This window comes from Nipponia nippon, unplaced genomic scaffold, assembly GCF_047370975.1.
Source record: "Nipponia nippon isolate SJK-2023a ecotype South Korea unplaced genomic scaffold, ASM4737097v1 scaffold_4, whole genome shotgun sequence".
In the NCBI taxonomy this organism is placed as follows: Eukaryota; Metazoa; Chordata; class Aves; order Pelecaniformes; family Threskiornithidae; genus Nipponia; species Nipponia nippon.
The window spans coordinates 126,098,322-126,123,614 of record NW_028262358.1 but is presented as its reverse complement, the minus strand read 5'-3'; the positions used below and the strand labels follow the sequence as shown (position 1 = coordinate 126,123,614).

Genomic DNA, 25,293 nt, shown 5'->3' with positions numbered 1-25,293 from the left:
GCAGCCCCCTGTGACGGGGCATTTCGCGTGGCTTCAGCGGTGCCTCTGCAGCTTGGCTCTTGGGGGGGTTCACTCTCCAGCCCGGTGAGAGCGGGAGCTGTGGCCGGCAGCCACCAGGAATTACCCTCACTCCGCAGCCGCCGGCGTCCACTGCGAACACACCCCGTGCAGGAGGCACCCGGGGCCCCCCGCGGCGGCCGAGTCCCCCGGTCACCCCCTTCCAGCCCCTCGGTCTGTCTGGTTCTCACTCCCTGTTTCTGGCAGAGCCTGCCCGAGGCTCCCCGGGATGTCCCCCCCGGGATGTCCCCCCCGGGATGTCCCCATGTCCCCTCGCCATGACGGTGACCGTCCTGGGCCCAGACCGGCTCTCGGCTGGTGGCCGCAGGGCCGTGCTGGCCGCCCCTTGCCTTCCCCCGGGGGTGCCCAGGGCGCAGGCCCTGCGGGCCAGGCCCGGTGGTCGCAGCCTGCGCCGCAGGCGGCCCCGTGAGGCTCGGCCGGGGCCTGGCGGGTCCCGGCCCTGGCGACGCCGCCGGCTGCCATGGAGGGACGCTGAGAGGGCTGGGGGCCGCGGCGGGGGCTGGCGGGGCCGGGGGACACTGCGGAAAGGCTGACCCGGGCGGAGGGCGCCGGGGCCGGACCGGGGTCGCCGCGAGGGCGCGGGGTCCCTGCCAGGGCCCGGCACCCCCACGCCGCCCGCCGCCAGGGGGCGCCCCCCGTGACGTCACCCCGGGGAGGGGGAGAGACTGACAGGCCGGCGTACCCAATGGGAACGCGGCGAGCGCGGCGCGGGGGGCGGGACTTCGGCCGGCGGCCGGTCGGCCGGCGCAAGGGCGGGAAGGCGGGGCCGCCGCCACCGCCACCGCCCCCCCTCAGGCCCCGCCCCGGCGCGCGGCCGCCAGCGCGGGTGGCGTCACCACGCCGGCGTTCTGCGGGGGAGCGCGCGCGCCGCCCGCCCGCCCTCCCCGCTCGCAGCCAGGGGCGGGGGCGCGTGCGTGCGTGCGTGCGTGCTGACGTCAGGGCGCGCGCCCCCGCCCGGAGGCCTTGCGCGGTTACCGAGCGGCGCGCGCAGCCTCGGCAGCGCCTGTGAGGAGGAGCCGTCGCCGCCGCCGCCGTCCGGGGGAACCGGGCCGCGCCGAGCCGAGCCGGGCCGGGCCGGGCCGCGGGGTTATGAGGGCAGGCGCCGCCGCCTCCCCGTGAGGAGCAGCGGGCCCGTGGCGGCGCGGGGAGCGCGCCAGGCGCCGGGGCCGCCCCGCGACAGGAAGCCATTTTGTGGGCCCCCTCCTCCTCTTCCTCCTCCTCTTTCGCCGCCGCCCTCGCGAACGGCGCGGCCGGTGCTGCCGGCCGGGGTGGGCGGGCGGACCCGCGGCGGGGGCGCCCGGTGAAGGAGGGCGGCGGCGGCGGCGGCGGGCAGGGGGTCGGAGCGGGCGGCGGCGGCCGCCGCGCCTCCCCATGGCGAAGAAAACCTACGACCTGCTCTTCAAGCTGCTGCTCATCGGGGACTCGGGGGTCGGCAAGACCTGCGTGCTCTTCCGCTTCTCCGACGATGCCTTCAACACCACCTTCATCTCCACCATCGGTCAGTGCCTCCCCCGGCTCCCCCCCCCGCCGCCCCGGGCCCCCCCCAGGCGGAGCCCCCCGCCCCGCAGCCCTGCCCTGCCCCGGGGGCCGCCCCCCGGCTCTGCCTCGCCTCGAAGCCCTTGGCCGCGTCTGCCCCTCTGGCGTCCCCAGGGACCCCCTGTGTGTCCCCCCCCCCAGCCCTTCCTCCTCCTCGCTCTCGACGTGGACCCCTGGGAGGGCCGGCCCTGGGCACACCCCGCGCCGGCCCGGCCCCTGCTGCGGGGGGGAATGGTTGGGTTTCTCTCCGCAGGTGAGCGCAGCAGCTGGGGGTGACCCCGAGGGACCCTCTCTTTCCCTCCCCTGGGGGCTGCCTTGGCAGCTCGGCCCCCCCACCCTCTGCCAGCCGGAGCCCACCTGGCTCCTTCCATCTCTGGTTAATCCCCAGCCCCCCTGCGCGCCTGAGGGAGGTGGGGTTGCCGTCCCTGCGCGGTATCTTCACCGCTATTGATGTGGCTTAGCAGAAATCATTACACTTGTGGGTGGGGTCTGTTTTCTCACCCAACAAAGCTGTCCTTCCCTCGTTTGTGAGGGAGCCGCTGGGCTTCTGGCAAAGCTGGCTTTAGCCCTTCATCGGTGCACGGCTCCTGGCTACGGGAGTTCCTTCGACATCATGAAGGAGAGCCGTGCATTTTCCTAGGCTTTCCTCTTTCTGTTTCATCTACGCTGTGAGACGGGCCTTGTACCTAACATCCTTTCTCCCTAGGTTTATCAGAGAGTTTTGTTTTTCTTCTCCTGAACGCCGTCTTCTTTTGCAGAGGAAGAGTTCAGGTCAGCAGCTTCTAACCTTCTTGGTGACTGACTCTGGCAATTTAGGAGAATTCATGCCTCTGCTCTTTCTTGCGGTACCCGCTGGTGTAACACGTGCAGATACCTACCACGCATCTGGAAAACAGAAAATCTTTTTTTTGGGGGGGTTTGAGTTGGATCTGGCTTTTTGTGCTTGATGGAAATCCCTTAAACGTTTGGCCATACAGGTGTTCACCAAGGGCAGGAGAAAACAGCGTAAATCTTAGTGCTAGGTGTAAGTACACTGCCATGTACTTCCTCATCAGTGTTGAAACGTCACCCTAAAAATGGCAGCCTGAACTACAAGACGTAAAAAGATGCTCTTAAGCAAGGCTTGGGTAATTTAAAGTGAAAGAAAGTCTGTTTGGGACAACTAAGTGTCAAGACATGGTTGTTCCCTAAAAGCTCTTAGGGCTCAACTCAGGATTTTGCTTAATTGTTTAGGGGGTGGGTGTGTGACAGGCGCTTTATCTCGTCTCGTAACGTCACGTCGCATACCTTGACTATTGAAGGCTGTATTTATTTTGCTGCCGTGGCCATAGTGTAATTCTGCGCTGCTTGGCAAATTCTCGTCTGGATCACATGGCGTTTGTTGCTTTCTGAGTTTGCTAGGAAGGTTTATTTCAATTCTCAAAGTTAAAAATAGTCGACGTCTTAGTTAAGAAGTCAGCGGATAGATGGTGGCTCTTGCTCTAGGGAACTTGTGCATTTAGTGATTAGTGATTTTGGTAATTAGTTCTTCGTCTGCATCACTGTGGTTTTTGAGCGTTCAAGCAGACTGTCGTCAGGTTTAGTAGCAAGAGTGCACGTGCAGAGTTTGGAAGCATTTCTGAACAGGCAAACCTATTCAGACCGGTAGGTATTTCTGGAGTACATAAAAGAAACTGTTCGTGGTTCATGTACACTGGAAGGCAAACAGGTTTTATTTCCTAAACTCTGAACGCAGTGCCTCGGTACGATAGCTGTGAACACCACTTGATGACTGGCTGGTGTGTCGGAATGTGTCGGGCTGGCGTCTTCACGGTGGAATTTAGCAGATTTTGGGGTACAGGTGGATTTCCCGTGTGGTGCTGAATTCCAGGTGCTTAACTGCCCAAAGATGTCTTAAATGTATTGTTGCCTTGGTTCTTCTGTAAGTAAGCGGTTAATGAGGAAACCTGGTGGCAAAGTGTCCCTGCAAGCAGTCAGTCGAAAGGGAGACTCTACATTAGCACCTTTTAGAAAGCAGCCCACCCATGACGGAAAAATTGCGTTAAAACACCTGTCCCCTTAGTTGTTCTCCGCATTATTACAACAAAGCAGTTGAGTAATCTGTCTGAAAATATGTTGTTATCTCAGATTACCACCGGTCACTACAGCTTGTAGGCTTTCTCAGATTTTCCTCCGCTGCAGCGGTGACGGCAGCAATGGCAATGCAGGAATGGAACACGGAGCCTGGAGAGGTGCTTTGCCCGGTGGTACCTGCTGTGATAAATCCCGCCGTGGCAGCTGCACGACTTGGGCTGGTTTTGCAGCCGGAAGAGGAGAGTTTCAGGAAAAACCTCAGATGGAGTCCTTGACCTGTAGCAACAAGGAAATACTATTTCCAAAGCATTTGTGTACACAGTAGGTGACATTGTAGGTGACTGGCTTATTGGCTGGATCTCTCCTTATATTTAAAAAAAAAAAATAGAAGACTTGGTAGCTTGTTAGTTCTGATTCATCCTTCTGTGTTTACACTGAGCTCCACCGAGAACCTGAGGTAGTCCAGCACGTGAAATGTACAGTAGTGCTGATGGCTGTAAGCAGGGGCTGGCTCAGTCTTTTTAGTCTTTATAGGAAAAGATGGGTCTCAAAGAATATTGAAACTAACCCATGTACATAAAAGATGAGTGGGAGGAAGTGTTTTAATGCTATAAAACCAAAGGCTTGTCTGCATACGTAAGTGAAGATACAATAATAACGCACTTCTACTTCACATTAGTAACTTGTGTTCACTTACTTCCGTCTTTACGCATTTAAGGACTGATTAAGCATGATCCATGATGGCAGTTTGGATATAATTTTCTATACGTGTAATTCGGTATACTCTCTAACATTTGACTTTGAATCGCTTCAATCTAATATTTCCTGCTAAAACAGCAGTTAAGCGTTTGGATGTGATGAGGTGCCTGTGTGAATGATTTCATTACCCTGTCTAGAGGTACTATAAATAATCCAGATGGCTCTTCTGCAAGAATCCCTAAGTCATCGTAACCTCCCTGGAGAGAGCAGGGGCCTTGTCCTCAAATGCTACGTTGCCGCTTTCAGGTGGAAAGGGAGTAAATCATGGAAGACTTCATCTACCACAAACCATTCTTAATTTTAATTGCTCTTCAGTAATTCTCTGGCGCAAAAATCATTGTTATGGTATGATTTTTGAGAAATTGTGGTGACTTTTCAGTTGTGCTCTACGGATGCTCTGCAGTTAGGTCTGTCGGTGGTAGCTGTTCCTCTGGGCAGGGGTGTGTCTCCCCGGTGCTCCTAAGAACTGAAGGGGCTGCTGCCTGGTCTCTGCTCTCCCCAAACGCCATTAACGTCAGTAGTTTCTCTGCTGCCTCTCATGCCACCAGCAGATTTTCTTTAATATTAAAAATGTTAGTGTAAGTAGCTTCCAGGCAATGTATACTTGAGCTCTTAATTTTCTCCAGTACTTTTTTTATTGGCATTCAACTTGTCAAGTTGATGACAGCTTGAAGTGAACCGTCGAAAAATGATCTGCCGGAGCTCTGTGGGCACGCTTTGGGAAGCTGCTCAGGGTCAGCAGGTAGAGCGCTGGCCTTTGCTGCCTGGGCGTAAGCAGGTAGAGAGGGCTGTTCTCGCAAGGACGCCTGTCTGAAAATTTGAATGTCAAAACTGAACTCAAGCTTATAATTGCTATTGTTTGACTAAGTAAAATGCAAATTAAGATGAGTCACAAAAAAATGTTTTCCCATGGAATCTGACTGCCTCTAGTAATGTGCTCAAGAGAACAAAGCGTACGTAATCATTGTGAGATTCCCTCTGAACGCTGCTGAGGTAGGTAAAGCTTTCACGGGTCGTAACCCGTACTGAAGATGCAGTTGCATTCTGTGTTTCTGGTCTTTACTCACACTGACTGCAGCTCTAGAAGCCCAAAGAGAGGGAGGAAAGGCAGTATGATTTTTGAGGTTTGATCACCCCGTATTTTATTGTGAACACAGCGAGGTCTTGATGCCAAAGCTGTGCTAGGAGTGTGCAAAACTGTATTGTTTTAAATGCAAAGGTATATGAAAAATACTGAAATCCTTTTTTTTCTGAGCTTTTTATGTATTTATTTGGCCTTTATTAGAAGTGATTTTGAGTTGCTAAGCACTTGCTTTGGAATCATTGCATATTGGTACATTTAAGCAGTGAAATTTTTAAAAATCAGTCCTCAGATATCAAAAATAGTAAATATAACAAGTTTCTTTGTACGTCTTTTGTTTGCCTGTGATGGTGATATATTAATGTTGGGAAGGAAGGAGTCCCAGATAGAGAATGGGGAAAAACTTGGTAGATTGTGGGAAAAGAAACTAGGTGCAAGTTATATTTTGAATTGTGAAAACACTTTTAGCTGTATGGTGGTTGCAATGAAGCTGGAAAAACAAGTTGTTTCTGGGGTCCAAAAAAAGAGTATTACTAGAGCAGTTGAAAGTACTGGCTTGCTTTTTCCTTATAGTCCTTTTCTGTCTCATATCTATAGCTTGTTGGCTTGCAGGAGCAGCAGCCAGCTTTGAGTTTTGTTGATATTGTGCCCAGGCTGGGTCCGTATCTGACTACTGGCATGGAGCAGGTGAATTAGGAAAAAAAAAAAAATCCAACCAAACAACAAACCAGCCCTCCAACAAAAACCCCACCCCAACTCCTGCTCAGTCATTTCCATGACATGGGATCCAGAAATCATCGGGCAGCAAGAGATGCAAAAATCATTTCTACGCGTAGGTAATTGAGGTGTAAAACTTGCTGTCATGGGACGTTTTGGAGGGGAAAATATAAACGGGTTCAGAACGAAAGTAGAAAATTGAAGTGGATCCGTCGGCGGCTGAGACGTGATGGTCTGGATGCGGCCTCGAGCTCGGGAATCCCCTTGGCTCTTGGTTGCTGGAGGTAGAACGAGTGGTTTTTTTGGCCTGGAGAGAGTGGTTCTCACCTCTGTCTGCTGGGATGCCCAGGAAAGTGGTTACAGAGCAAATTGGACTATTGGACTTATGGCGTGATACGGTATGATTGAGGGGGTTTGGGTTTTTTGGGTTTGATTTTGTTTTGTTTTGGTTTTTGTTGCTTTTTTTTTTAATCTAGGGCCACAGATAATGAGCAGCAGTTTTGCTTGTGCATGCCTCGCAGCGCTGATGAGAAGTGTGTGGATAGCTGTATGGTGAAGAGCTGAGGAACTCAGCTGGCTGGAAACTTTTTTTTTTAATAACATCGCTGTTTTTTCAGCTGAGCTGGATCAGTTCCCTGATCTGGCTTCTTATGTTACCATATAAATCTGTACTGGTGGGGTGTATAGGGCATCTGGGGACATGGAAACGCTGGAATAGGTGGTACTCGTACTGAGAGGTTACTTGTGCAAATTCACTTTTTAGGGTTGCTGTTGCACGCTAACGAAGCGCTTGGCAGCAGCTCCACTGCCTCGTGTTCCCTCCTCCCTGCCCCTGGTATGAAACAAACCCCAAACTGGTCTTGCTCCTCTCCCTGGGCTTCTGCTGTCACTGCCTCGGGGCAAAAACAGTTGGTGAAGGTTGAGAACGCTGCTGAACTCCTTACTCAGGCACATACCTGTGCGGTGGCAGCGCGGGACACGTAGCCCTGCTGCTCCTTTTTCTGTTTGTCCTTGCACTGACATGCTATTTATGTTCAACTGAAACTAATAGGCAGCTGTTACCTAAATGTGCTAAGTATGATCAGAAGACGTGGAGACAAATGGGAAGGAGTGTGCGGAGGTTGGCCGCTCCGGTTAAGCCAGCGCTGTGTCCAGGAGGAGACTGAACTGTCGCTTCAACAGTAAGTGGCAAAGATAGAGAGGATGAAGTCGCTAACGTTTTCTAGCGTAAAGTGTTTCAGGTTGGGAGCGCAGGCCTGTAGCTTGTGACAGGCTGTCCGAATAATCCGTGGTTTGCTCTTGAATTTTACAAGACCAGATGAAATGCTTGTTGACGTTGGTAGAAAACTTGCTCAGGAGCTGGCAAGCAGGGATGCAGCCTTCGTTTTAGGAACGAAGGGTTATTTTTTAGTGCCTTGTTGAGCGATGAGCATAACTGGGGGGTGCAGAGAAGTGATTTGCTCTTGACTTCTTGATTTACGTCTTTCGAAAGAGAAATCTGTTACTCCCCTCTCTTTATCCCGAGAAAAATGCTTCATCTTTTCTACCCTTAAAGTCAATATTATATTTAATTGGAGAATCGGTTGAGAGTCTATTGATAAATACTTCATTAGGGGATAGAAAAAAAATAATCCTAAGTTGAAGGGTTTTTTTAGCTTGTGCTAAGGAGATGTTGCTGCCTGTAGTCCAGCGGTGCTGCGCGCGTGGGGTTTTGTCTTGGCAGGCCACACTCGCTGTACCTGCTCCTGGCAGCCCTCGGGAGCAGGGTGTGGGCTGCTTCCCCTGTTCGGGTGGCAACAGCTTGCTCTTGTCCTCCTCCTTTCTGGAGCTGTGGAAGGCCAGCGTGTTCTTGCTTGTTAGCGGCACCGTGGAGGAAAGAGCAGGAGAGTCTCAGGAAGGATGGCGGCTGAGAGCGGGCTGCTCCTGCCAGGAAACTTCATCCCGCCCGGCGTTGAGAAACGCCCCGGAAAGACATCGGATGAGAGCAGGTTGCGCGGATTCCCCTGGTAGTGGCAGCCGGTGCCTGTTTTGCTATGTGACCTTCTGATGACACGTGGAGAAGGGTTTGGTGTAACCCTTGCGAGGGGGTAAGGTGCTTCAGAAACGCTTTGTGAAGAACGGGCTTGCCAGATTCCCAGTGCTTTGGGAATCCCCTGCCTGGCCCTCGGGAAACAGGAAAGGGGCCAGAGCTGCTGCTGCCAGTCTTCTTGAATGTTTAGTGTTTCGGTACAACTTAACTGTGTGGGTTTTTCTTTTCCGCGTGGGTTTAACTGGAAGTCTTGTGTGGGTTTAACTAGAAGTCTCTGCATGTTTTTGTTCTTTTCTGTAGATAAAACAACTCGAGGCTTTCTTTCCCACTGGGATTGTGACTGTTTTATACCGCATAACCTGGATAAATACCCGTTTGTGTCTTGCATTTCCAAAATCTGACTTAACGCTCCCTGAGAGAGGCCTGCTTGCTTGATTGCTGTTAAGTATGGAATACCTGCACTGTCATCCATATCCGTACAGCTTTTTCCTCAAGGATGCTTTTCAAACTGGTGTGTTTTCATATTCAGACTGATTAGCCCTACAGATACCAGACATGCTGAAGCAGTTGTTGGATTGGGGTGAGTGCTGGAAACAGTCTCTTCCCGATAACGTGGGTTTCTACCCTTTAGTACCTTTAGTACTGCTGTCTGACAGGGCTGTGATCAACATCGTGGAATCACAGAAGGGTTTGGGTGGGCAGGGACCTCCAAAGGCCACCCAGTCCCACCCCTGCCATGGGCAGGGACATCTTCACCCAGACCAGGGTGCTCAGAGCCCCGTCCAACCTGGCCTTGAACGTGTCCAGGGATGGGCCATCTCCCACCGCTCTGGGCAACCTGGGCCAGGGCCTCACCGCCCTCAGCACAAACAATTTCTTCCTTCTGTCCAGTCTGAATCTCCCCTCTTTCAGTTTAAAACCATTCCCCCTTGTCCTGTCACTACAGGTCCTTGTAAAAAGCCTGTCCCCATGTTTCTTGTAGGCCCCCTTGAAGCACTGAGAGGCCGCAATAAGGTCTGTAAGTCCAACCTTTTACTATAGATCTGCAATAGTAAAATAGTTTATGTCTGAACTTTGATAATTAAAAACGTTGAAAATGTTGGTAGCAGTATCTAGATGTTTCCCGTTCCTTAGGTAGCAATCCTTGTTTCACACCTTCCAAAGGCTTCCTGCAGTCTGCATCTTATCCTCTTCCCTTCCTTTTCCGAGATGGGATTCCTCCAGCATAACGAGCTCGTTAAAAGCTGAATTGTCAGCATGGGCTAGCTGTCTCGGCTTCTGTAATTGGGGTGAAGGAAAATAAGACATGCCATCCATCGGAACATGGCAGTACATACGCCTCTCTGTCACTTTAGAGGAAGCTTAGATGTGTAGCTTAAATATAGGTGTCTAATTGTTGGTTAAATGAATCCCACCAACGCTTCTGTTTCATTAAGCATGCTGTGAAATGCTTTCATCTCAACTTTTTGATCTTGCCAGTAAACAAGAAAATTATTTTTTTTATTTTAATTTTTTTTTAGCTGCTCAAGTTTCTGGCAAAAACAAAGATACTACTGGCTCGTTCTTTGGGTTTTGTACTTAATGTTGGCATGTCTGGGACAGCAGGGACCAGAAACGTGAGTTCTCTGGAAAATCTGGTGCTTCTTATTCCTCCTTCAGTGAGCAGGACTAACGAACAGAAATGCTGGTGGTGCGTGGAAGGGGGCTCAGAAAGTCCACCTGCGACAGCGTTAGACCACGAGTGTCTGCTCGGTCGTGGTGGCCATGTGCCACAAGGCACGTGTCCCAGCGTGCTTGGGACCTTGACCCAGCCGGAGAACCAGGAGAATGCGGCTGCCCGCGTTTCGGTCCCGGTCTTTCACTGCGGTGCTGCCTGAGGCTGCTGCTGAGGGCAAGAAGCAGTGGGCACAAGTCACAACAGGGAAAATTTGACCTGGGTATTAGGAAAAAGTTGTGGTGAAGGTGGCCTGCGACTGGAACAGAAATGCGGAGAGATGATGGGATTGCCATCCTTGGGGTAATGAAAGTATTTGTAGAAGAGGCCCCAGGCAGCCTGAGTTAAGGTGGCCCTGCTGTGGGGTGTCAGAAGTGCACACTCCGTGCTCCACAACCTGCCTTCGTCTCGCTGTTGGTCCCGAGTGCCAGGACAGGACCTGGGGTTTGGGGGTCCGAACTCCCGGCGTGTGTCAGCTGCTGCTGGATACCATCAAAAGCGCTACAGTCTGGAGAGATTCCTGCTGGAAGTCTCCTTTTGATCTTCAGAGCGTTAGATAATGGCCATCAGCTTTGTAAAGAGCTTCTAACAAAGTGGTTTTTAAGAGGCAGGAGAAACAACTGATAAAGAAGGCATGTTGATGTCTTGCTCAGAGCAAGTTCCAGTGCTCCTCATCGAGCTTTTGCAGGAGCTTCAGCCCTGCTGCTGAACTCCGAGCAGGCACCTCTTTGGTCAGAGCTGCTGTCAGCGTTGTGGTTTCTCACCCTGTAACTTACGGTGCTGCTGGTCCCGCTATTGGTAAAACACTTCTTTAACCTCAATTCTTTCCGTGTAAACCCTGGTGTCATTTCTAATGTAGTCCCTTTCGTTATCGTAGTCAAATGCTTAGTTGCAGAATAGATGTGGGACACGTGGAGCCGGAGCAGGTCCTTTACTGAGGCGGGATGGCTGACCGGGTGACCGCTCCTGGCTCCCTTCAGGGCAAGGGGTTTATTCCATGAGAACTGAAACCAGGAGTCTCTGCGGTTGCCTTGCACGTGAGCGCCTGTTCCCATCGTCTTGGGGCACAGTGCCTTTTCACTGGAGTTGAGAGCTGGCGAGGTTCTAGCTTGAGGCTTTTTTCTTCTTGCAGATGAGGTGTCGCTAACCTTGTTGCAGCGTACAGCAAACTAAAGAATCCAAATGAGTCTTACGGCCTCCAGTGCTGCCTTGGGAGAGGCCAATGTTTTGGGGTAGCAATAACTTTTGATTCTAGGTGTGTCGTGTGACATTCTTCCAGTTTTTTCCACCCTTTCAAAGGTACATAATTCCTGTTGCTCAGGCTCTTTTTATGCGTTCAGTTTGAGTGTCGCAGTATTGGTAACAGCTGAAAAAGGTGATAACACTTACTCACAAATGTGATGCTTCTGAGCAATATTGTAGCAATAGGCTTTTTTTTTTTTTCCCCCAATCTTTTTTCCTGCTAATTAGCTGGACAGCAGTACCATTCATCTTCTCACTGACTGGAGAGCTTACAGAGGTTGGGTGGAAACATCTGGTGGTATAATACTTGATCTCCTCCAAGAGCAGGGAGGTGGAGGGACTTCCATGGTCACGCTGTGCCGTATAGCTGTGATGCTCGCGGTGTAGAAATTGTCTTCAGATTCCTAGAACTTGGTGTAAACCAAAGATAAATACCCACTGCCGTGCTTTGACTCTGTGAGGTCTCTGTGTTTCTTGATGCTGAAGGGTTCATAAAATAAAGCTTTTTATGAAACTTAGGTATTGGAGTATATGTGTAAGTTGATGCTCGGTAACTGAAAACATCCTAAATCATATGGCAACTGCTTCAGTTAAATGTGTACCAAATTGCACAGATGTAGCGCAAGCAACAGAGCTTCAAAGTTGAACATACTATATTTAACACTAGACACAATGCCATTCTTTGGAGCCTGTGTAGGAAATAATAGGCGTGCCCTTAACCAGAAATTCCGTATTGAAAATTTTACACAGAAAGGGCTGGATCACAGCTTATCTCCAACTCTCTCGTGAACAGGAGTGATGCTTAGATAGCATCCTGGGCTGCAGGGCTTGGTGCTTTGGTAACGTCAACGCGGATCTGATGCCAGCAACGACAAAACTTGCAGCTATGGCGTAGTCTAGGTGCTCTGGTTAGGATACTTTGGTAAATAATGGTAATATTTTCTGTTTGTAATGAAAGAAACCTCGTTTTCCAGCAATAAGTAGTCATTTACAAGCACATGCCTTCTTTTCAGTGGGTTGGAAAAGGCAGCTCACAGACTCTTTTATTTAAACATTTAAAAGTCCAAGTGCAGTAACTACCTGGCCCTCATAAAACTGCATTGACTTAAAATTTTTGAAAAACTTCAGACATACTGTGAAGCAGGTAAAGCATCGCAAGCTTTCATTTCTCAAATATTGAGAGCGACTGCATCATGCAAACAAATGTCAAAATCTGTTTGGAAAGGACTGGAGAGGCTCTGGCTCCTCAGTTTCGCTGTTAAAAGTTTGAAATCCTCACGTAGTACCTGCGAGGGTGTTCCAGTGTAGCTCGTGGCTTTCATCTGCCGGCGTGGCTGGAGCTAATCGAGCGTGGGTCCGTGGGTTCAGCGGAGAGCGTACGTTCCAGCGAGTTGCCTGGTCTGAAAACGTAAGTGATGGTGTCTCCTTCCTTTCCTCGGCAGTTGTAGCAGTAAGGAGTTTTAATTATTGAAACGAGAAGTAGCTGATCTGAGTTTCTGCACTGCAGTAAGTCATCGTTACGGAAGTTGGGAAGGCAAAGAGCTTCTGGGCTCTTCTTGAGCTTCTAACTATTTATAACGGGTTGACTGGCTGAATCTTTTTAATGACCTCCAAGACACAGTACCTGCCTCTTCGACAAAGCTAATGCTTTTCCTGAATGAATCCACTTCCCTCCGTTTATGTATTATCTGTCTTGTCAATCTGCTGAGTGTAAATTAGCCGGGGTAAGTGTTAACTTGAATTTTATTTTTATGTAACTTGAGGACAAAATTACTGTTATAGCAAGTAGTGACAAATTTTCTCTTTCATAAACAGAGGCAGTTCATGTGCAAGCAGATTCATGTACCGTATTTATTTTCTAGCTAACAAATATAGCATAAGTAGGTTAAGACATGTATGAAAACTGATTTAGTCGACTGTAATTGAGCTTGAACATACTTAGCGCACAGGCTTGGCAATTTAGAGTAGAATTCCAATTAGTTGTGAATTTTTGTGTGGACTGTTGGCTTGCTGGAGTCCAGACCTTTCCCTGCCATGATTTTAGGTATGGGACCTAATGGGCTTCGCTGACGAAGGGATTCGCAGGGAGATACGGCTGCTTGACGGGGTGCCCTCTTTAAAAATACGTGCTGGTGAAGGTGGCTGGCAGAACCCTGCTACCTGGGCTGGAAGTTTATTGAGTATATTAGAAAATGAAAGATGTAATGGCAGAGAATGAAATCAGCCTTCAAACCTGGAATTAACTGACACTAAGCAGAGATTATTGCTGCATGGGAATAACTCTGAAGTAAGTACTGTTTCTTGCTACAGCTTCATTTCCTTTTTTTCCCCCTACTACCTTATGAATAAAAACCTTATTGTCTCTCTTGTCTCTTGGTATGCATAAAACATCACTAAAATAGTTCCTTTGTTCATTTTCTTTTGTTTTGTTTCTGGGAGCCTTGTGTAAGGTTTAGCTGCTGGAATAACAAAATGATAAAGTTTCTTTTTTTTCTGGGAGAAGGAACTGCTTGTGTTGAAACTGTGCACGGTCTCACAGACCTAAGTGGCAGCGTAGGTGGTGTCAACAGGAAGCTTCAGTTTTCTTTCTGAGCAGAGAACTTTTTTACATGTAAATTTGAACTGTAGTTTCACATGACTTCTGAAACTCCTTCCCTGAATATGTTTGTGAAGAGAGATCCTGTGGGACTCTGGCTGGTTGATCTCCTTGCTTTCTGTGGCCACCTCAGATCTTTCAGCACAGCAGGCTATACTGAGGACTGCCTAACCCTAAGCGTTGTAGGCTGTATATATTTGGACTTCACTAGACAAAAGTTGCATTAATGCTTATAAGTGAGATGAAGGCAGCTGGGGAGGAGAGGATGAGAAGGCTTTATAACTGGTTCTGGCCTGAGAAGTGGCTTCTGTCCCTGTCGTACATGACAGGTTACTTGCACCAAAGTGAGATTCTGAACCTTCGTCATTGTCTGGGATCTCAATTTCAGTCGTCTTGGTGTGAATGCCAGGTAGACTCACTGCACCCAAAGTCCATGGCAGCTGTGCTTTGAGCGCATCTACTGAATTGATGCTTAAGTTAAACGTGCCAGATTCTTAACTGTTGGAAATGGCCGTCACTTGATGTCCAGAGCCTGGTGTCTGCATCCATTTTACTGGGAAATGGTCCTTGCCCTGGTTATCTCCTGAACTTTGCCCAAGCCCTGATATGGATAGTGCTACCTCTCAAATCAAAACCATGAGATGAAAACTGTGCCACGAATGCATAGCCCACTGGCTGTAGTTCTGGTCCTGGGAATTTCCCTTGCCATCAGCTCACTCGCTGCTGGATGTGGCCATAGCGTGCCGTTCGGCGTTTCATGCCCTGGTAGGTCTGGCAGGCCAGTGTTCATGGGCATAGCTGCAGCAGTTCATAGAATCATTGTAGAGTCACAGAATGGTTTGGGTGGGCAGGGACCTCCAAAGGCCACCCAGTCCCACCCCTGCCATGGGCAGGGACATCTTCACCCAGACCAGGGTGCTCAGAGCCCCGTCCAACCTGGCCTTGAACGTGTCCAGGGATGGGCCATCTCCCACCGCTCTGGGCAACCTGGGCCAGGGCCTCACCGCCCTCAGCACAAACAATTTCTTCCTTCTGTCCAGTCTGAATCTCCCCTCTTTCCGTTTAAAACCATTCCCCCTTGTCCTGTCGCCGCAGGCCCCGCTAAAAAGCCTGTCCCCACCTTTCTTGTCGGCCCCCGTTAAGCACGGAGAGGCCGCAATCAGCTCTGCCCGCAGCCTCCTCCTCTCCAGGCTGAACCCCCCCAGCTCTCTCAGCCTTTCTCCCCAGCAGAGCTGCTCCAGCCTCTGACCATTTTGGTGGCCTCCTCCGGCCCCGCTCCAACAGCTCCATCTCCTTCCCGTGCTGAGGACCCCCGAGCTGGAGGCAGGGCTCCAGGGGGGTCTCCCCAGAGCGGGGCAGAGGGGCAGAATCCCCTCCCTCGCCCCGCTGCCCACGCTGCGGGGGATGCGGCCCAGGAGACGCTTGGCTTTCTGGGCCGCCGGCGCACATTGCCGGCTTGTGGCCAGCTTTCCATCCCCCAGCACCCCCAGTCCCTCTCGGCAGGGCTGCTCTCCATCCCTCCGTCCCCCAGCCTGTGCTGATACCGGGGGTTGCCCCGACCCCGGTGCAGGACCTTGCCCTTGGCCTTGTTGAACCCCATGAGGTTGCCCACCTCTCCAGCCTGCCCGGGTCCCTCAGTTCAAGAGCTCGCCCAAAGTCCCCTACCCCGTTGCTTTGCCAGAGGTAGAAAACCACATTGTTCTTTTGTGCTGCCTCAGCCATCTCCTTCAGTTTACATCGGCAGCGGTGCATTTATTAATCACCCAAAATTGTGGCTTGAATTGCTGAGGCGCGAGTGCCTGTGCCGTTGTCACTGCCTTTGAGCATGGAGGAGGACATGACGCCTCTCAAGGAAAGGTTACTAGAAACCAGGTTGTTTGAGCTCTTGTAGGTTTAGCTTTAGTTGGTTAAGATACCTTTCTCTACAGACCTCCGGTCAGGCACCTCTAATTAATGTTTTTAAGCTCACGTATCTTAGCTCTTCCCTTGGAGGAGCCGTCATCCTTATTTTTCCGGAATGTTGTATTTTTTACTAATCTTTGCAAAGAAACTTCATTACTAGCTGTTTGTTGACCTGTCGTTATTTAAATGTATGCAGTAGATGGAGTAAGGGAGCTGGAGCTCGAGCCGTATGGGAGATTCTCGGTCAGTCCCCGTCCGTGTCACTGTTGGATGAGGCAGTGCCGTTTTAAAATGCCTTCCGATCGGGTACGTGTGAGGGGGCCTCAGCTCCGACCGTCTGCTGAATCCTACTGCTGCCCTTCTTACCTTCTGATTATTTGGATTTGCTGTTTTAATTCCAGGTATGGGGGTGAACAGCACTTCACATTGTAATCAATTTATTAAACATCTGAACAATGCCCCTTGAGGAGAAGCAGCTTCATGGAATTCTTGACTCGTTAGTACCATTCGCTTCCTTACAGCCTTGTGGCTTCTGAGACCTAAACGTGTGGACATAACCTGTTTTGTTTTTTTTTTTTTTAATAAAAATCTTACTGCTTGTGTTTCAGCTAATAGGAAGATTTACTTCTGCAAGTATCCAGTGCGTAATAGCAAGGCAATGGCCTTCTCTGCCAGAGGGGAGTACAGTGGAAGGAAAGAGATGTCAAGGTTTGTTTCTGAAGATGATTAATTGTTTAAATATAGGTGACAAGAATAGTGGAGGGGTGGAAGGTCACAGTTCTATGTAGGTGCAGCAACCTGGTGTATGGAGAACAGATAATTCACAACACCTCTGTCTCCTTGATTATTTGATTTTTTAAAAATTTATTTATTTTTTAATATTGCCCTTAAGTGCTCTTAAAGAGTTTCTGGTAGCAATATTGACTTCTGTAATGATACACTCCAGAATTAACATGTAGGTGTTAACTTGTGATTTTAATATAAATCTCTGAAGAATGATCGTTGAGATTTCAAGTGAGGCTAGTAGAGAGAGAAATTTTGGTGCACTAGAAGGCTGTCGTCTTGACCTAGATTTAATATGCATCCTCGAAACGAATTGATGCACAAAGGAAGCTTGCGTGCTTACAACTTGTCTGCCGCTTTGAAGGGCAACAGGAGCACTTCAAAAAGAATTTCAAGGTGGGAAGGTGCCCTTCGCTCTTGGAGTTCTGAATCTTGTGATTCTGACCGCGGTCGTTCGCCTCTGCGCCGGCTGGTGGCTGCGGGTGGGACATGGGGTGGGCCGCTGGGAAAGCTCTGGCGAGGCCGTTGCGGATGGGGAGGCAGCAGAGCAGCCGAGGATCCCCCCGTTTCCGCAAAGCGTGGGGATGCGAATGAATTCACAGCACGCGGCCGTTCCCCGATAAGAGGTCAGGCCGGATAACAATGGTCTTCTATTGTTTGGGGGGATTAAACCAGTTATTTGGGGGGATGTAAGCCACAGGACCGGATTTGTCACCAAAACGAATATTCAGCTGAGTCCCCCATATCGGTTAGCGTTGATGTGCATAAATCAAGCATCCCTGCCACGCTGAGCCTTATTGCAGTCGCTTGTTTGTCCGTGATGTGCGACAGCGTTGGAAAGCGCAACAAACGCGGGCATCCAGAACGGGAGAATGTAGGTCACACGAAGAAGCTGCCGTCTCGCAGGATTGTCATCTGCTTCGTTAAGAATAGATTAATGGGTAGGAGATGATCTGGCAAGAGTGCTACTCCTAATGTCCCGCGTTCTTCCCTAACATTACCGACTCTGGAATTTATCTGTATTGATACGGTATTAGTGAAACTTAGCCTGTAAAGACGGTTTTATACAGATGCTATAAAATCATACTGAAAAACTGAAGATTCAGGGAAGAGCCGTGGGGATGGTTTGGAGGGACTGATAGGGCTTGATCAGTCTATTGAAGAGGAAAGACATTTTTTTAAAGAATCTCTAGTTTAATCTCTTGTGTTAAAAGCTAAAGGTCAGTTGGTTGTTTGGATTTTGAGACTCTGCTGCATTCTTAAAAATAGATGCTGTAAGTAGTTGGGTGGTTTATTAAGAGCCTTCAGCTTATCTTTACACAGAGAGAGGTGTGGTTATAATTACTTTTCTTGGGTTATAATTACTTTTCTTGATACCTGCTTTACAAAAATATCCCTTTTCAGGATACTTCAGGTACCGTGGATCCCTAGCAGTCAAAGATACAGCCATTCCCCTGGTAGTTTCGCTGCTTGTTACTATGAAAAACAGTTCCGTGTAGCTGTTGCTATCAAGGTGGTATGGATTGAGGGTGGTGACCTCGAGATAAAGGCGTGAATGTGTACCCAAGCGATAGTTCACCAGCTGCTAGGAAGAAAATTAACTCTGTCTCGGCCGAAACTAGGACGAGTACTAATACAAGTCTGTGATGGGTTGTTTAGTGAGTGGGTGAGGAGGAGGGCGCTTAGGGAAGATCCTTCGGGAAAGGAGAGGCCTCGAGGTGACAGCCTCAGTCTGGGGGTGGGAGGATTGACACCAGTGACTGGACGTGTGGGAAAGAGGAGCGGGGAAAAAATGTAACACTAGCCACATCATCATTTGTGGCTGCTGGAATTAAAGTAATTAAATGGCTTGTTTCTGGTACCATTGTCCTCCCATGCCTAGCTCGATCCAAACCAGGCTCTCGAACAGGACACTAACCTTGGTGGATGTTTTCTCTTACCCAGTTGTTGTGGAACTTGCTTAGGCTACTAGAATTAACTAAGCGTACATTTCCTAAGGTTTCACGTAAGGTACGTGTTACTTTATTTAGATGCAGCTTCCGGCGCTCTGTAAACGCTGGATTGTCACGACTTGAAACCTTGCAGAGCCGGAAGAGTGAGTTCGTGCCGAGTGCGCAAACCAGAGCAGCGGCACTAGGAAAGTCTTAGTGCAGAGCAAATGAAACACCGAAACACATGAATTCATTAAATTTCTGTTTTACCACCGCATAAATCCATAGGCTGCTCATATCTCGAGTACTCTGTTACGCTTCTGGTCACCGAATGTTGAAAACGGTGGAATTAAAGGTTTAGAAGAGGACAGCAAAGGCGGCCCAGAGGCCGTTTCAGCATCAGCTGCTCCGTGGTTCCTGATGCCCTCCGTGCTGCTCCTGGGGGGCTGCTCCCGGTTCTCCCCGTAGCCTTCTCCAGGTGCTGGCTCTGGGAGTCCTGCGCTGCCTCCATTCGCTTGCTGGGGCCCCTCGGCTCCGACTGCTGGGGCTCTGCTCACCGCTCCTGGCACTGGGCTGCTCTGTCTGAACAGGTTATTTGGGTGCTCCCGAGCAGCTGAGTAGGAGTCCTGAGTCACTGTAACTTTGGAGACGGCAAGGAAACTCTCTCTCATGTAAGTGTGTGTCATGAACGATTGTAGTCTTATTTTTTTTTTTTGGTAAGCATTTATTTTAGGTCTGACCAGTGTGGTAGTAGCCTTTAGTTAAACTGAATGGGAATCTGCAACGTGGTCTAACATAACTGTTAAGTGTTGTCTATGTTCAGTGGGCACCCTCCGTTATTTATAACTTACTTTGTTTTGCAGCAGTTTGTGTGGAGTTGGCTTAGCCTAATAGCTGCAGTCGGATTGCCTGGCTCCTTGTATTCAGCTGGCGAGAGGTACCTGCTCGCCGCCACTGTTCTCCATCTGCATCTGGCTGTGTTGATCTGATGAACGCGGCTGAACTTAAATTTTTGGAAAGCAACTTCCAAGCTTCTCGCTGGGTTACGATACCCGATTTTGTATTTGCAGAGGAACTAAAGTTACCTTGCGGGCAGAACAGTAACTGTCACTGACTGATGGTTGCTACCTGGTGCAGTTTTCTTCTCCCTTTGCCTGTCTTCTCCCACCTGATCCCTTTTGCTAACCAGAACTGGCAGGTTCAGAAACATCTCGTTAGTTTTTGAAAAAACTTCTCTTAATCTGTTAATTATTAAATTTATTATTAGTTTTCTTTTATATAGGTGCCTGATTTTTGCTTTGTCTTACAGCGGTGTTTGCTTGTAGTGGATAATGTCCCTGCAGCAGTTGGTGCGCTTGCAGGTTTTAGTGTGAGGTCAAGAAAAATGAGACGAAAGGGAAGGTCTTGCTGGAGAGCGTGGCTCGCTGCGTGCGTCAGTCTCGAGCTGTTGTCTTAGCTTATTGATATGAAAATGATAAAATGGACTTGAGACACGTAAGTAACTTGTCCGGGTTTTTGTAAGGGGAGGAACTGGCGCTGGGGTTGCAGTTGTGCTACCCAGAACTCGTCTGTCTGTGTAGGGCTTTGCTTCTGGCCATGCAGCTCCTTCCTCTCACCCCGCTCTTCCCCAGCTCTCCCCATGCAGGTGGAGAAGACGCCACGGGCAAGCACTGGGGTAAAACCTGAGGTGCCTGGCTCCAAAGTGAGCCACTAAAGGTAGTCCAGGCCTGAGGCCTCCGTAGCCTGCGCGGGCTGTCTGACCTGATGGTGCATCCCGCGGTAGGTTAGTGGTGTGGGGGGCGATCCGCGACCGCTGGCAGCTCTCCGGGAGAGCCACGGAAGAGGTCGGTGGGGCTGGGACGCTAAGGCGGCGGTCGCTTGTGTGATACTTGCAGAGCTTGCGTTCAGTGATCTTGGTTTTCACCTTTCAAAAGCAAGAAGGGAGCTGTTTGTTTTACATGGAAGTTTGTGTCAAACAATACTGCGTTTTTTTTCTATTTCTTCAAAGAATTCATTGTCACGCCGAAGTGTAGAAAAGAGACATACAGGTACTGATATACGTACAAGTATGCATATATGGGAGACTGGAGATATGTCTGTGTTGTATGTATGTGTACACATAAAACCAGCAGATAAGCATGCACGTGAGTGAGCTTTCTCCTGAAAGAGGAAGACTAGCTGTCTTAGTTACTATCTTGTTTACTCATGAGATTAAATGTATTTGAAAGCTGGAGAGGAGGGTAGATTCAGTACTGTAAAACCAAGAGGTGTGGTGCTGCCATGATAGCTGCTCGTACAGCCTCCTACAAAAGCAGGAGCAAAATTAGTCTTGCCCGCTAAGTTTCGACTAAGAGTGCTGCGTGTTTGCGTCTTGTCAGACTCTTAAAGCATCGATGGGCTTTTCGTTCCAATTCGATCGTTCGGTTTTTGCTGCTGGTCACGCTGCCTTTCCCTCTTCCCACTGTGTTCCTTCCCGAGTAGCTGACCACACTGCACGTGGTCAGGGCGAAAGACAAGGAACCTTGAGTTCAAGTGCAATGTAATCCCTCGCTCACGATGAATAAATGTCTTTGTTAGAGAAAGTAGTTATGACCTAAAGTATCAGTTCCTTACCTGGATCTACAGTTTCTCAGTACTGCTTAAAAGAAGCCAAGTAGTCCAGGTTTTCAGGTTTCCTCGTTGTCTTGGTCTCTCTGATAATCTCATTCAGACTTGCTTTAGTGAGCAAGTTTGAGACTTTGCCTAGTGACTCCTAGTGACTCCTTTTATGACCATTTTATCTGGAGAAAGAAGACGCCACGGTTGTCCCCCTGTTAGAGAAGTCCAAGTGAGATCTAAGCTACAAGCAATAGGGGAGGATAACGTGGCTTCCAGCTCCTTTTAGAGACCAGTTGCTAGAGTTTTCTCTGTTGAATGCCATGCTTTCTGCCAAAGGTAGCAAATCTCTATTTCAGAAAGAATTGCCATGACTGTAGAGGCTTGTCCCAGCTAGCCTAAAGCTTCCTCCTGTTCCTTACCACGTCAGCTGAATTTTGCCCTCTCTGATAAAACTTCGTCTTTCACTCAAGCTTTTGCCAAAGGATGAGACTGTAAATAGCCTGAGTTTCTCTTCTGAACGGCGGTTAGCTTGCAGGTTTGCAAAGTATTCCTAAATACTCTATCAGAAATGTGCGAGTCTTAAAGTGGCACTTTGTGATGGATGCCTGTTGCCTTCTTATCTCCCGTGGAGAAGGGAAAGGAGCCGTCCCAGGGAGCTGCGGAGAGGCCGCTCCTGCGGGCCCTGCGGCTGCCTCCCCTTGCTGAGGGTAAGAGCGGCGGTCCGTCTCGCACAGGGGAGAAGCCCTGCTGCAGGCGAGGCGAGAGACCGCCTGGGAGAAAGCAGTCCGTGGATTTCCCCCTGAGCAGTGGGAATCAAGATTATTACCAGATAATCTACTCTGTAAGTAAATGAACCGCTTTTAAGAAATCACTGCAGCATCAAAACAAAGTTCAATTTAAGTTTTGCTGAGAAGCAAGTTTGGGTTTTGGGTTTTTTTATATGATGTGGAGTTAAGGTCCTTTAAAACAGGTTCGTATACGTTTGTGTAATCCACATGTGCTTGCACAGGTCTCTGTAGAGCTAGAACCAAGCGGTGCGAGCGTGCCGCGGCACACAATGATCGCCTGGCACAGGGTTTGCTATTGCTCCTCGGCAGTAAACTCTTCCGTCGGAATCTTGTGCTTCGAACACCTTTCACGCGTAGCGCAAAGCATCGTCTCAGCAAAGGCCCGGCATTGGGTGCGACACCTGGAAAACCCAGCGTTGAGGCTTTGTTCTGTGCTGAAGGCGTGAAGAAGGCAGAGAAACTTTAGAAATCTAATTCATATAAAGCCTCTGAAAAACAGTATTGGTACTTAAAATGTTGAGTGTCATTGGGAATATTGTGTATTCATACTGTGTAGGTACAAATACCTTGTAGAATAAATATTTTGAAAGACCTAAGTAGTAACTGAGATCACTAAGAGCTTAATTAGAAGCAGAACTCTCATCTCTTGCCTGATACGCTTGTGTGGGGCTTACTTTGGAAGGAGGAAGTATATTTACATCTGCAGCTTTCTTTAGAAAATATCTGATCTTAACTACTTCATTGGTAACAAATGTTAATGCCTGCATATTCTTAGTAAAATAACATTCTGAAGTATTAAAGCTTGTATGCAGGACTTGCGTTGACTTTGGAGAGTTTATAATTCTGCACTTGGTATGTTTGGAAAGGTTGTTACTGGGAGGGGTTAGAGGAATCACCTTTTTATTAATGACATTACTGCTGTATCAAGTTTATTATCTGGATTGGGAGCTTGTTTCTGAAGTCATCTTCTGCATTACGGGGTTAAGCTTAAAGTCTTACAATACTATAGATCTGTCTCGAGAATGGGGGGATCCCATAATCAGGTAGGTGTATAAAGACTAGACAAAGCTCTACAAAGGTCTCTGCCCCAAAGTTAATTTTGTAGTTTTAAAAGCTTCCAGGCTTAGTTATTGCCCTGCCTTCCTGCTGTTGATAAGTTTTCTTTTGATTGCATTTTTGCTTTTTGAATAAAAACATTTTAGGGCTGTTTGTTGGGCCCTCCTGTAAGCTGTGAACACACCTGAGGAATACAGATTTTCTGTGCCTCTGTGACGGTGGTGGTGTGCTAGCTAGGCACCTTACGGTTTTTGTGTTACTGTGCCATAAGTCATGGGGCCCCGTTCCTTCCGACTGTGAATCTGAAAGTTGCTAATTCGAGGAAAGACAGCAGATAGATTTCTTTCTGCCTGGTCAGTCTCTTTCTTTGCTTATGCTGGAATTTCTGCAGGCAGTAAAGATAAGATTTATATCCTTTTGTGGCTATTAAAGCACTCGCAAGAGCTCCCTCTGCCTTGCTCTAGTTGTTCGAAGCGGATCGGCGTGGGGGATGTTCGGGTGCACCTTCCAACCCCTGGAGAAAGTGCTGCAGCCCGGGCTGCGGACCCCTGCCCGCTTCGGGGTTGCTGGCCCCGGGCGAAAGGGGCCACCCAGGTGGCTCCCGGTCCTCATCGGAAGGTCTGAACGTGGCCCGAGTTCTGCCGAGTTAATTTGGGTGTGATAGCTGCGGTTTTAAGTACGCTGTTAAGAAAAACACCTGCTGTTGCCGGAGCCTGCAGCGCAAAGGTGGGCAGCTTGGAGACACGAGACTTGAGTATGAATTCGTGCACGTTTGCTTTTCTTTCCTGGGTTGAAAATACATAGTGCTGTTAAAGTATATTTGCAAAGCAATTACTAACAAATGAAATACAAAATGCACTTGTTTCTGTGCTGCTTACGGATGGAGATTTGCCGTGCAGGTTGACTGTCGGGCTCCTAGCGCTGCAGCATCGCCCCTCGCTTGCCCTACATTCCCCTTCCTACCGCCAGCGTCCTCACCGAGCTGAATGGTCTCTTTGTTTGGAAAGAATGCAAACAAAATTTGTGCTGTCTGAAAAGGGCTAGCTCATCATTTGTAGCTCTGAAATGGACTGGAAAATAACTTTTTTCTCCCTCCCTCTTGTGCTGGTGACATTCTGTCTTTCACTTTTCAAGAATAGTTGGTTTGTGATTCAGCAACAGAAGAGTGATCTTCACAAAACCTTGGCAGGGGCTCGAGAAGGTGTAAAGTGATACACAACTGTTTGGATGCAGTGATTATGGATTTAAAACACACTGTTGTGCTGACACAAGTCCCGGGTCTTCATTAATATCTTTTGTCTGAGAGCCGTGGAAACTCAAAACCATTGAGCAAATAGTTCTGTGTTCACCAAGACGTTCGGATATTTAACCTTACACAAATAAAACCGGAATGCTTTGTCAGGGGTCATTGACGGTAACCTCTGCTGACGTAGGGATGGAAGAGCTTGACTTCGGCGGCCTGATGCACCAGTCTGACCTTCCAGCTTCTGAAGCTCCTCTTGGTCTGGGTGTTGGCAGCGACTAGGCAGAAGTGACTTCCAGTGTTTGTGTAAGGGCAGATCTTGTTTGCACATACCATGAGATCAACTAATGGTACTTCTTAAGCCTCGGTACTCGAGGACCGGTAACCTAAAGAATCCATAAATAGCTTCTGCGTTTTTTTTAAAGCCACGAGTTCAGTTTTTGGTCAGGCCTGGGCCCATGTGTTGCTGCGAGCAACTGGTACAAGACTTGAAATTTGCAGGAAGCCCAGAAGTGAGCCAGGAACCTGGGGTGATCTCCTTGGAAGGAGACTTCGTTCGTAAGCTGCGCGAGCTGTGCTGGAGGGTAACAAACATTTCCAGATTTTTGTTTGAAAGTATGGAGTTACAGTAAGTGTTTAATACGCTGGCAGCATACTTCCAGGTTTTTCTGTGAACTCCAGTTTGCCCTGTTGAAGTTGATGAATATCTTCCCGACACTTGATGAGGGAGTAATTTCATGCTCATCATTAATTCATTAGTTCTGTCATTATCCTCCTGTGATAGCAATATGTCCGGTCTGCATGCCATTCAATTTTTATGCCCGTTACCCTCTTAAACCCTTTTCCTGAACTTAATGCTACTGGAAGCTCCCCATACCTGTAATATCTTCTCTCTGAAGCCTTCGTGTTTCTGCCGGCACAGTGTCGCCGGCGACTCCTTTGGAAAGGCCGAGAACCGAATGGGCATTATAGCGATGCAGAAGTCTGGTTTTTCCAGCCTGTTAAAACTACTTTGAAAGTATTTAGAGGCAAATAGTTCTTGCTATTTATAACAGTCTTTCTGTTATGAAGGCTGAACTAGTATTATATTGTAATTGGAAGGGAAGCCGAGTATAACGTGGGATTAGAGATTTATTTTATCCCCAAATACTAGAGTTAGCTAAATCC

At 49.0% G+C, this 25,293-nt stretch overlaps 1 protein-coding gene across 3 annotated transcripts in view; it reads left to right on the top strand.

Moving 5' to 3' along the window:
• The first annotated feature begins 975 nt into the window (after positions 1 to 975).
• Positions 976 to 25,293, top strand: part of RAB10 (RAB10, member RAS oncogene family) — a 51,719-nt gene continuing 27,401 nt past the window's right edge. Inside the window, exon 1 of one of the 3 annotated variants that reach the window (XM_087777337.1) lies at positions 976 to 1,576. In XM_087777337.1, the coding sequence (XP_087633463.1) occupies positions 1,450 to 1,576 (127 nt within the window). In that variant the 5' untranslated portion in view covers positions 976 to 1,449. The remainder of the gene's footprint in view (positions 1,577 to 25,293) is intronic. The other 2 variants (XM_087777338.1, XM_087777336.1) reach the window with 2 other exon arrangements.